Source organism: Hemibagrus wyckioides, linkage group LG11 (genome assembly GCF_019097595.1).
Source record: "Hemibagrus wyckioides isolate EC202008001 linkage group LG11, SWU_Hwy_1.0, whole genome shotgun sequence".
NCBI classification, from domain to species: domain Eukaryota; kingdom Metazoa; phylum Chordata; class Actinopteri; order Siluriformes; family Bagridae; genus Hemibagrus; species Hemibagrus wyckioides.
In genome coordinates this window covers 7,043,352-7,055,851 of record NC_080720.1, presented here as the reverse complement: position 1 = coordinate 7,055,851, position 12,500 = coordinate 7,043,352, and the positions used below count along the sequence as shown (strand labels likewise).

At 39.1% G+C, this 12,500-nt stretch overlaps 1 protein-coding gene across 2 annotated transcripts in view; it reads left to right on the top strand.

Annotated features, from left to right (window-relative positions):
- Positions 1-12,500, top strand: part of il12rb2 (interleukin 12 receptor, beta 2a) — a 23,476-nt gene that overhangs the window by 239 nt on the left and 10,737 nt on the right. The window contains exons 2-9 of one of the 2 annotated variants that reach the window (XM_058403983.1): positions 113-240; positions 1,714-1,953; positions 3,851-3,965; positions 4,134-4,306; positions 6,244-6,386; positions 9,932-10,073; positions 10,857-10,936; positions 11,292-11,481. In XM_058403983.1, the coding sequence (XP_058259966.1) occupies positions 171-240; positions 1,714-1,953; positions 3,851-3,965; positions 4,134-4,306; positions 6,244-6,386; positions 9,932-10,073; positions 10,857-10,936; positions 11,292-11,481 (1,153 nt within the window). In that variant the 5' untranslated portion in view covers positions 113-170. Of the gene's footprint in view, positions 1-108; positions 241-1,713; positions 1,954-3,850; positions 3,966-4,133; positions 4,307-6,243; positions 6,387-9,931; positions 10,074-10,856; positions 10,937-11,291; positions 11,482-12,500 lie in introns of both variants that reach the window. The other variant, XM_058403982.1, reaches the window with a different exon arrangement.

Genomic DNA, 12,500 nt, shown 5'->3' with positions numbered 1-12,500 from the left:
GGGGTTATATTTATACAGAGTTCTGAGTCTGCGAGCGGCCATGTCTCGTTCGGTGTGTGAATGAGCTTCGAGTCACTGAGTCTTAAGGTTATTTCTGATGCTCCTCAGCTAGTGGTGAGATGAAGATTGATGGACGCAGATCTAAATAGCTGTTGGAGGAAGTGGATGCGATGTTTCCTGAAGGCAACGTCTGGTCCACCTTCATATTCCTTCTACTCCTGCCCACCGGAGCGCCCGCAGGTAGGAGTCGACTCCTCATTCAACTCCTGAGTCAAATCACCTCCTGGGATAATTCCCGAGTCAGTTGCATGTTACATACAAGAGTGACTACAGCCTCAGAAAAAGACAAATCTTTCCTCATCCTTTAATATGTATCTTTACTATGGACAAGATTTTACTCAAGCTAAAATGTAATAAGATTGCATTATACATTATTTTTGTTCTTGAATCATATGTATTACAAGCATGGGTAATGAACAGTGGTGGCATTGCTTTACAAAAAACGTTACATGTATATATGTATATACACGTTAGCATGTATATATGCAGTACGATTTGAATAAGCGCCCCTTTACTACTCCTTAAATATGCAAATACATCAGTCTAGGTGCCCCTTGGGACCTCTGTATATAGGGGCCTCTGAGTTTCAGTCTCTTGAGTCACTTTCACTATAGGTTGCACTGTGATCCGTTTCTGCATAGTCAAAAATGTTCAACTTTGCCCCGCACTGCACTGAAAAGTATCACATGGCCTAGGTTATTTAAAAAATGTATGATTTTCCATGCATTCGTGATTTACCCATCCATTGTCTGAGCAGCTTCACAGGTTTACTACAATGCGTTCGCTTCTCTAGTGAGAACAGTCTTCTGTGGCGGAGAAGATGCACCGCATTGACAGATAATATCTGTGTAGTCGTGGTGTGAAACTGGTGAAAGTGTCGTGTAAGGAGACATTCAGTTAATGTTCGTGGAAGGAGTCTCCAGTGTCAGCACTTTTGGACAGTAGGCGTTTAAGTTCCTTTTTTTCTGACATGGGAAAGTTTTCAGGACAGTGCAAAGTAACATAACAAGGCTTTGTCTTATTAACGTCAAGAGAGAGAGAAATAAGTTTGTTCAGGGAACTGTTGTTTAAAGCTGCTGTAACAGAGTTGATAAGATTCGATGAGAGGAACTAATTTGCTTTGCAGAAATGTTATAAATAACATGGTTTTTAACTGATGAATAAATGGCTTATGGAAGTGCAGATATTGGAAAATAATCTTTGTCTCGTCCTCTGACTACAACCCCCTAAAGATGGGATATATGAAGAAAGAATTTCGTTGTGCTGTAATGTATATGTGACAAATAAAGACAATTTAATTGTACCAAAGTACACTTTTCTATGCAGATTTAATCATTTTTATAATGACCCCAAACTTGTAGCTGAGGTAAATATTATCAAAACTATAGATTAATACAGATTCTAAATATGTGAGTGGTGTTTTGCTGGCATTTTTTGCACTAAACCTCCAATAATACAGTCATACATATTGGTTTTGTGAAATTCTTCTGAGCTTACCGTATCCAAACCACTATTTTTTTCCCCCCTGAAATATTTGCAATGCTAATGTTTTCTTTGATTCTTTCTAAATCTCTCTCGCACGCACATGAGGTGTTTTGGTTTCTGGAGAAAAAGTTTCCTAAAGATTTAATGAACCTCCTTATGTTTTCTCAGAGAAAATATGCTCTGTGCTCTCGAACCACGAAGTCCACATGGGCTCCAGCTTCCACATCTACTGCATCTTCAAGAAGGAGTGCAACCGGCTGATCTACCGAGACGAGGTGTCCTTTAATCACAGCAGCCTGAACTCGACTGCGGTGATCATGAGCGTCGTGAATCTAACACGGACCACCACCTTCACGTGCAAATGTCAAAACGAGCCGGAACCCTGCGGCACCGACATCATTCCAGGGTGTACGTATGCGGCACATCACTCACTGTACGCCTGTGCTCGTAAAAGCATATCCGGCACAATGCTTCTGGTCTCTACACACTTAGAAAAAGTGAGATTTTATACATTAAAGGGTTCTTGATTTCTTCAGGATACCTAGAGACGACTGCAGAAGGCTCCACTCATTTGGCTTTTTTTGTTTTTTAATCTGAGCATAATCTCTGATCTCTTAAAAAGTGCAAAAAGCTTTAAAGTGAAAAAAGGTGTTAGAAAAAATTGAGTCATGTAATATCACTCTTACTTTTCTGATCAGTTTCTGTAAAACTCTCGTCACGAACATGACAGTAGGGTTAAAACATCAAAAGGCCGTCTCTGTCCGTCTGTAGTGCGCGGCGCTTGAGCATATTTTTGAGTAATAGTGGAAATACTGTGAAACCTATATTCTAGAAAATTGACTTCGATTAGTGAATTCTATCTTATTAATTAATTAATTAATTTATTTATTTATTTATATGCCTGTTTACAGAATTTAGTTTATTCTAAATCTGTAAAATTAGTAATTTCTGTTGATGGTTATTTGTTGCACTATGTAATAGTGTGGGTTTAACTGAATGGGAAAGTATTAAAAAAAAGGTATATAAATAAATAATCACTGAATTTGCAAGAAGTTGGACAGAGGTCTGTAAGGGCGGCTTTGACGAAACCCACTCTCTCTTTATTAGGTCAAGTAAAAAAAAAAAAAGATGGTGTGTTGCTTTAACAGACATCTCTGCTCTGGTAATACAGAGTTACTGGGTTTAGTGTGAAGACAGTTTCCAAGTAAAAATATTATAATATTTATTATAATATATATATTCACCACTTAAAGAGCAAAACAGGCTGAAGACTGATACTACGTGAGTGTTACATGAACCCGGAAACTTGCTGGTGAAATTCAGGGTTAAAAATAGAGTCTGATAATAAGATGGAGACTCTGCGCACACACACAAACAAAATCTTCACAAAAATAAGCATAAACACACAAATAGACATGTACATAAACATACACACACATACATAGATATGCACACACATGCACACAAGTCAAGAAGCTTTTATTTTCGTATATCGCTAGTGCATTACACAGTGGAATCAAACAACATTACTCTAGTACCATGGGGCTGAATAAAACATAGAGCTACATAAAACAACAAAAAACTAATGCGCACACACACATATATGTAGACATCCGGCATAACACTATGACCACCTGTCTAACATTGTGTTGGTCTCCCTTTTGCTGACAAAACAGCCGTCCTGTACTGTGGATACTGTGTATCCTGTCTATCAGAACCAGCATTCAGCAATTTGAGCAACAGTCGTCTGTTGGATCGGATCACACGGGCCAGCCTTCTCTCCCCACGTGCATCAGTGAGCCTTGGCCGCCCATGACCCTGTCTCCGGTTCACCACTGTTCCTTCCTTGGACCACTTTTGATAGATACTGACCACTGCAGACCGGGAACACCCCACAAGAGCTGCAGTTTTGGAGATGCTCTGATCCAGTGGTCTAGCCGTCACAATTTGGTCCTTCATCAAACTCGCTCAAATCCTTATGCTTGGCCATTTTTCCTGCTTCTAACACAAAGGACAAATGTTCACTTGCTGCCTAATATATCCCACCCACTAACAGGTGCCATGATGAGGAGATAATCAGTCTTATTCACTTCACCTCTCACTGCTCATAATGTTATGCCTGATCGGTGTATATACAAATAGATATTCACATACCTACATGCATGCACATAAACACATACACATGCTTAGACAAACATAGACTTATATATACACATGCACCCGCACACACATTCACAGAGACATCCTCATGCAGGTACACGTGTGTGTGAATCACCTCATGGACGTTTTTACCTTCATTTTTCAGACCCACCTGCAGTTCCACAGAACCTCACATGCATTCAGGAAGGAGAATTTGGCAGCGTAAACTGCACATGGAAAACAGGATGGGAAACGCACGTCAAGACCACATCACATCTGTGGTGAGTGCAGATCTGTTTACTCGGGAGGATCTATGAGTCGGTAATTGACATCATTCATGACACGTATTCTGAGAAGGTCTACAGATCCAGTCGCACACACACACACTCTCATAACCCTCTCAGTCTTTATAGTGTATAATTACTTACATGAATTTCCTTGTTTTTCAGGGTACAAGGGGCCCCTCCTGTAAGTTATGAAAGTGTTGTGGTCCATGATGGGACTCGTTCAGCCTTATTTGCTGTCTCAGGCACACAAAGCAACTTCTCAGTCTGGATCCATACCAGTAACAGCCTTGGTTCTACAAACTCCACTGTGCTCAACTTCACGCTTAATGAGATAGGTACAGTAGTTTTAAAATAGCTTGTCATGTTTGATTGGGGGTAGTTCAGTGTTTTATCTTCCTTTCTCATGGAGAAACACTCTTGTCCCAGAGGACAAACCAAACCAGACTTGTAAAGTGTATACCGACACGACTCCTATAGAAGTCCTTCATGACATTTGACATAAATCTGCAATCTAGTGGCTCGCGTGACAAGGTTTATTTTTTTCAATTATGCTAGAATGTCATGGCAACTGATTTTTTCTGATGTGTCAGGATTTCATAATGCTACTTACGGCAAGAAATTACCCCAAACAGCATTCTGTCATATGCTCATCTTGTCTGATTTTATTTCGGTCCATGTTGTGTCATGACCCATTTTTCTTCCTTATGGAAATTACAGAGCAATTCAAACTCTTTCGCAATGCAATGGATAGACAGATCATTCCTCCATCAGAGTTGTGTCATGGAAGATACAAAACAATAGCAAAATGATTACAGACACCATCAGTAAAACTAATCCTGTCCAGATAGGGCTATAGGGTCAATTGCATGACTGTGTCTAACCATAATAGTCTTCTCTAGGTAGCATGTGGCCTATGAACAGTATTCCTAAGTAAAATGATGACTACATTTCTAACATCAGTTTATAACTCAATCAAGCAAGTACAAAAAAGATGCCCTGGCCAATAATCGACCACCAAGTAAGCCAAGAAGTGTACTTGTAGAAGTGTTGTACTCTCAGTTTTCCAGTCGTAAGGTTAAAATAAATAAATAAAAAGAAATCAGGAGGAATCCCAGTTTATAAAGAGCATTATTAAAACATTCAGTAATGTTAGGAAGCATAGTATTACTGCTCTGATTTGTAAACTATGTGAATAATGATTCATTTCATACTGATACCTAGAACAGCACAAAGTTTGTGGAATCTGAGATGAATATGCTTAAACGTCTGCGAACATCATGACAGGTCGAATCAAAGGATTCAACCTTGAGGAATTTTCTTTACTGGATCTTTTATACACAAGGCCAGCTACCCATGCCTTCCCTGGGTCCGCTCTTAACCCCCCTAGCCCGTTAGGCATGCGGTACCAGTTCAGGTTGTTGGGTCTTTTGCTGGCATGTCAAGCTCCTGGCTGGCTCGCCAAACATATGGATTAAATGTCATGTTCAGATATAAAAAGGTATAAGAATTGAGAAAATATATATATTTATTTTTTTGCTGAACCTCCATCCCCCCTGATACACTACCAGTCAAAAGTTTGGACACACCTTTTAATTCAGTGTTTTTTGTTCAGGGATTTATTTTCTACATTCTAGAACAATACTGGAGATTGCAAAACTATGCAATAACACACATGGACTTAAGTAATCCATATGTAATGACAACAAAAAACAGTCAGTTGTTATTTTAAGACACGAAGGTCAGGTGTTCTGGAATAGTTCTTGCAAGAACAGTATTGTCAAGTGCATTTGCAAAACCCATCAAGCGCCATGATGAAACTGGCTCACATGAAGACCATCCCAGGAAAGCAAGAGCAAAACTGACCTCTGCTGCAGAGGAGAAGTTCATTTAGAGTGACCAGCCTCAGAAATCACCAATTAACAGCACCTCAGATTAGAGCCGTTATGAAGGCTTTACAGAGCATCAGTAGCAGACATATCTCAATATCAACTGTTCAAAGGACATTACTGTGTATTTCGGCCGCCTTCAGCATTGTTTTACAATGTAGAAAGAAATAAACATCAGGAAAGAGCATGGAATTAGAAGGTGTGTCCAAACTTTTGACTGGTAGTGTACATCTGTATAATCTTTAAGAAAACTGTCGATAGAAATCAAGGAAAGTATGCAAAAGTCTAAATTATGCACTGACATTATTACTGAAAAGGTGTGAAAAGGTTTCAGATGCAAAACCATGTCAAAAGTTACCTCCCACTGGTATCATGTTCATGTACAGTGAAACCACTGAGCCCCAATATCTGGAAAGTGGAATGCTCTTCAAGACAATGCCAGCTCTATCCGGACAACAAATGGAGCATTCAGCTGGTAGAGATCCGATATGGAGTCAAACCGGGCAGCTGGAACACCGTCTCATACAACGTACGTACTCATCTAACACATCACTGCAATTTTAACATTATGTACAACATACTGCACTCTTGAGATCGCTGAATCCATCGCACAGTACGATGTGTAAATCAGGACCTACTGCGGCTAAGGTAGTTTGTGGTAGACTTTATTATATCTCCTTCGATTTTTGTTCACTTCCAGCATCTCAAAGCACTACACTGCTTGAAACGGAAGACCTAATATAGCAAATATTAAAATACATTTCCAGATTTCATGGAAATACTGATTTGAGATAAAATCATGCCCCCTTTATATTTATCTGTTTCAAAAAGTAATGTAGTTATACGGAAATAAGCTTTATGTCGTTCTGTGTGTTGCGTAATAACAAGTCAAGAGTGAGTCATTTAATAAACTGATCACAGTGTTAGTTTCCTGTTTAGCAGGGTAACAGCTCCTGTTTCTTGCACTATGTTTATTATCTTAAAATGCCTTTTGCTGAGAAGGAAAGTTATGAAACCGTTATAAGCAACAAGTAGGTTCCACTGAAATAAATAATACAAGTGAAAACATTCTGGGTATATACAGTCACCTCTGAAAGTAATGGAACAATTATTTTGTTGTTGCTGTACACTAAAGACATTTGGGTTTGAGAAGATGACAGAGATAAAAATACAATCTGATTAGTTACATCTAACCATTTAGAACATCCCTTTAAACCTTTTGTTTCAACCTACCCATTGCCTGGGTGTGTTCTGTTATATTGCTCTGCCCTTTGTTTGAGCCCTGGGTTTCACCTGGGAAGACTGCATTTGCTGTTAATAAGATAAACCTAGGTGAAAACCAGAGAGCTGTCTGTAGTAAAAATGCAAAGCTGAGAAAAAAGGAGTGCACCACCACAGGGCATGGCCAACACAACAGTATGGAATGTCCTGCAAAAGAAAGAAACCACCGGTGTACTAACAACTACACATCAAACACGTCGGGCAAAGAAAACAACACCAGCTGATGACAGAGACACTGAAAGCTGCGAAACAAACCGAAAAATAACAGACAGTGAGAAAATCACCAACAACCTCCACAGGGCAGGGGTGAAGGTATATGGACCTCTGATCATCAGACTGGAATCACAAAGAAGTATAGAGATAAAGCACAAAAGGTCTGGAACCAAGATGAATCTCTACCAACGTCCAAAGTGTGGGGAAAGGATCTGCTCATGATCCAAAACATCTGTGAAACATATGGTGGAGGTCATGTCATGGCTTGGGCTTCTGGAACAGACTCACTAATTCTTATTGATGTAACATAGTATCAGAATAAATGCATTGGGACAGTGACCCAAAACACAAGTGGAAGATTTCAGACTGGCCAAGTCAATCACCAGACCTTAATCCAAGTGAGCAGTATTTCACTTCCTGAAGAGAAGACTGAATGGAAGAAACCACTTAAACAAACAACAGCTGAAATTAGCTGTGGTACAAGCCAGGAAGAGCATCACATAAGAAGAATGCAACTTGTTGATGATGTCAGCAGATCGCCACCCTGATGCCAGCAAGAGATACAGAAGCAGATATTAAGTGGTGTTTTCTTTAGGACTGTATATTCCAATACTTTTGATTATCGTAGTTCGGGTGGTCTGGCATCAGAGGTGCCAAGCTGTTTAACATGTAAAGATGTAAATGGGAAGTGAAAGTTGAAAAGGTGAATAAAGTCTAGCATTTTCACCTTTTTGATTTGAAACTAATCCAAATGTCTCCTGTGTCTAGCAGAAACAAAAGAATGTCATCTACTTGTGGAGGGATAATAATAATAATAATAATAATAATAATAATAATATTTCTATAGCACCTTTCCAGAGCTCAAAGACACTTTATATTCCTGTGTGTGTGTGTACAGTACTAAATTTGACTGAGATTGCATAAGGTACAAGCGAGCGATTATTCGGACCAAGCTAGCATCCAAACTTTCTTGCGATTTCTCAGTGTTAACCTTGGCAAATATTTTGCAAAAAAAATTTTTTTTTAAATATTTAAAAAATTAAAATAATAAATAAGCATTCTAAATAAATGAATAAAAAAATAAATAAATAAATTTTACCAATTCATTTTGTCTTGATTTAACTTTAGTCTTTAGACATGAAAGCATCTGCTGACTTGAAACAAATCCAGAGATAAGTGCATTAAAAAACCGCTGACTTACTGGCAGCCCGCAAACCTACTGATTTAGATGAGTCTGTGGATTACAAACCTTTTGTGGGTTGATTCAGAACTAGACAGATAAATGTCAAGGGGTTTTTACAATCCTCATGGTATGACGCAACTACCAGAACTTTTGCACTGTAAAAATGAATGGGAGCTGTTTCAACATTTCTTTTTTTTTTTTTTTTTTTTTCTTTCTTTCTTTTCATTTCCATGCAGACTTCAAAAGACAGAAGCCGTTCCCATGACCACATTTCCACCGTCAGTTCATAGACCAAAATATTTACGCCGGCTTTAAATAGAATAGTTTTGAACAGAGATTAGAATAATTAGCGGTGTTACATCCTTTAGCTTTAACAGTGCAAAACTGCAGCAAAGAGGAAATGTGACTGAGAAACTGTTTCAAAACTAAACTGAAACTAAACAGAAAAAGGTGTGTTAAGTGTACTTTAGGTGCAGACATGAGGCGCAATATTTATAGACATGTGTACCACAGAACTCTTCTGATTGGTCAGAAACTGTTAGGGTTTTTTTTTTTTCTTTTTTCTTTTTTTTTTCTTCTATTCACTAATTCTTTCTAGTTAAATATTTTATTAATGTGGCCATATCACTCCACCCTAGCCATTTATCTATCCATCTAACTAACTATCTATTTATCCATTTATCTATCCATCCAAACATCCATTCATCCATCCGTCCATCCACCCATCCAAATCCATCCATCCACCCACCCATCCATCCAAGCACCCACCCACCCATCCATCCATCCACCCATTCAAATCCATCCATCCATCCACCGATCCATCCATCCACCCACCCATCCACCCACTCTTCTTCCACCCACCCATCCATCCACTCACCCATCCATCCACCCACTCTTCTTCCACCCACCCTTCTTCCACCCACCCACCCACCCATCCATCCATCCATCCATCCAGCCACCCACCAAACCCATCCACCCACCCTTCAACCGACCCATCCAAAACCCACCCACCCAACCGTCCATCCATCCATCCGTCCATCCATCCATCCATCCATCCATCCATCTTAACAATTTAGGAATTATTTAGCATACACACTTACTTTAAATTTCATCTGAGATCTGTGGTTTAATGGAAAAAAAAACGTTTGCGAATCCAAAATAAATTAGCTTTTGAACCCATTGTCTCCAATAAAATGATTAAAATAATAATTCTAATGTTAGCTGAAAGGCTGTGTAACTTTCTTCGAAATCTTCCAGCTAAGAAATACCTTTTGCATTTTCTTCAAACTTTCCTATTTATGCCAAAGGCATGTGATGTACTGTAATGGAGAGTAATTATTGATCTGTACAATTCTAGAAAGTGTTGACATTAGCGTGTAATGGGAATCTCTTTTCAGAACACCAATCTGACGACAAGCTGGACTGTACACTCACTGAATCCATATAACCTGTACACGTTTGAGGTCAGATGGAAACCTGGACTCAGAAGAGGTCTGTGGAGCGAGTGGACGCGGATAAAACACTTGACGGATGAAGAAGGTGGTGATTAAAACCATACTGACTAACTCAAAGACTATATATACTAGTTTCATTTAAAGTGTAGCTGTTTTAGTGATGTATAAGGTGACTTCAGGACTTGGGCGCTTGATGGAAACAGACACAGAGACCATTGATTGTGTTAGATAAGTGTAGTATAGTGTCAGCATCATACACAGAGCTAGAGGTGGAGGTGGAGCTTGTTATGTCTTTTTTTTAGTCACTTTCATTAGAAAGAAGTTTGCTATATGAATTCACCTATTAAAAAGGTTCACATGGGTTTTCTCTAGGCTCTCTGGTTTTCTTCCATCTCCCAAAAACATGCCACTAAGTGAAATTAGCCCCAGTGTGAATGTGTGTGTGTGTATATGGTGCCATGTGATAGACTGGAATCACACCCAGGATGTAATCCTACCTAGTGCCCAGTTTACCCAGTATACGCCATGGTTCCACCACCATGACCATGACCAAGAGACAGTGGGTATGGAAGATGAACGGATATGAAGTCATTTAAAAACTGGTTTAAAAAGCTGATGCCTCTTGAGATGAAAATAGCGTAACCATAGCAACACTGGTATAACATGCATTAGATTTCTCAATAATTTTACAATAACTGTGGCAAGGAGGATGCTTTGTGTTCTGCACTAAATATCTTTATATATTTGCATTTACGGCTCAACATTCAGTTGAAATCACTGTTGGTTAATTTCCCCTGTTGGTTAAATCCTCCATAGTTGAGACTAAAGTCAAGGGAAAAAAATTATTCCATATTATTTCATTATTCAGCTCCTGTGGCGATGCTGGATGCGTGGTATTTTGAAGAGCCTACGCAAACAGACAACAAGTCCTTCAAGTTATTTTGGAGGGTAAGTATTACACACAATTTACGCACGATTATTTTATATCTCCAGCACGATGAACAAGCTTCATGCTTCCATACTTAGCAAACACTGTCACGGATGTGTTTAGTTACAGCGAGACAGTTGCTCCAGACCTCCACACTGCCCATCACTTGACATGACTAAAGGTCAAACCACTACTGAGAAATGACATATCCTGTTATCGGCATGCATGCAAGCTCTTAGTTAAAGCAAAACCTAAAAGCCTTTCAAGCTTTCGCTTACGAAAAAAAGGGCTGTAGGAGAAATCACCATGCAATCTAATGTCTCTCAGTGACTTTACCACGTATTCAGGTTCACCAGAACTTTGTGTCTTCATTAGGAGCTGAACAACTCCGAAGCCAGAGGAAAGATAATGCAGTATATTGTGACTGTGACTGAACGTCAAATCAGCAACAAGACCGCTGATATAAACAAAACCAAAGTGTCCTGTTTTCACTGCAATGTGTCCATTTCTGCAATGAACTCCAAAGGCCTGTCTCCTGCTCGAATCATTGAGCTGCAGTCTATAAGTAGGTCACATTCACACCCATGCTTCACTTGTTCCTGTCTTTGTACCTGTCTTTTATTTTTTTATTTAAAGCATATACAGTAATACCTCGCAGATCCACGTCTCACCGTTCGCAAAATTTTCTTTGGAACCTCACTAATTTGCATCCGCGAATTTTTCGCAGACCCGCGAAATCCTGCAAAAGTGTTTACGGCTGATTTCGTGGCAATTTATACATTTTCATGCTTTTTAATGCGAAATTATTTTAAAAAAAGTTTAGTTTATTAATTTAGTAATAGGAATATAAAAGTAAACTCAACTAAATATCAATATAAATAAAATATAAATGTTACTTTAATGATATCGAACGTCGCCGATATCACGTACGTACATCACGACACGCTATTGGCTGGAAGGGTTGGAGGTAGCCAGTCACAGAGCATTAACAGTTTTACCTCGCTGCTGATTGGCTGGTAGCTACGACGTTTTATATACGTGATGTCACCTTGTGCTAGCTTTAACACGCTTGTATATTCTGTGAATAAGTGATTTTTCCGTGGTTTTTATACAGGCGATACTGTACTCTATTTTTACGTAAAACATTTATTTCTTTTTTAAGGATAATGTGCTAAGCTAACTTTGAAATGAAATGAAAGTGTTTTGGGAGCATGATTGGGGTCATATTTAGGGTTTAAATTCCGAAATTAAGCATTTACAGTACAGTATTGGCATTTTTAGTGACGCCACCGAACATCCACGAAACCTCGTCATTAGCGATGGCTCCTGGAACGTAACCTTGCGGATGTGTGAGGTATTACTGTACATCTGAAAGTGCCTTAAGTATGTAATAAAATACATCCTGAGTGGCGAAAAAGTGAAGCCCAGTTGTGGGCATCTATAAGATCGTGTATGTGGAAGAGGGCAGATAGTGTTTTTCCTCCCAGTGTCTTTCACTGCCCTGTGATGCAGAATGAGCATCAGTCTGAAAGGATGTGAAAGTTTGGCTGGATTTACATGTTTTGGAGGAAGCATGTGAAGCCT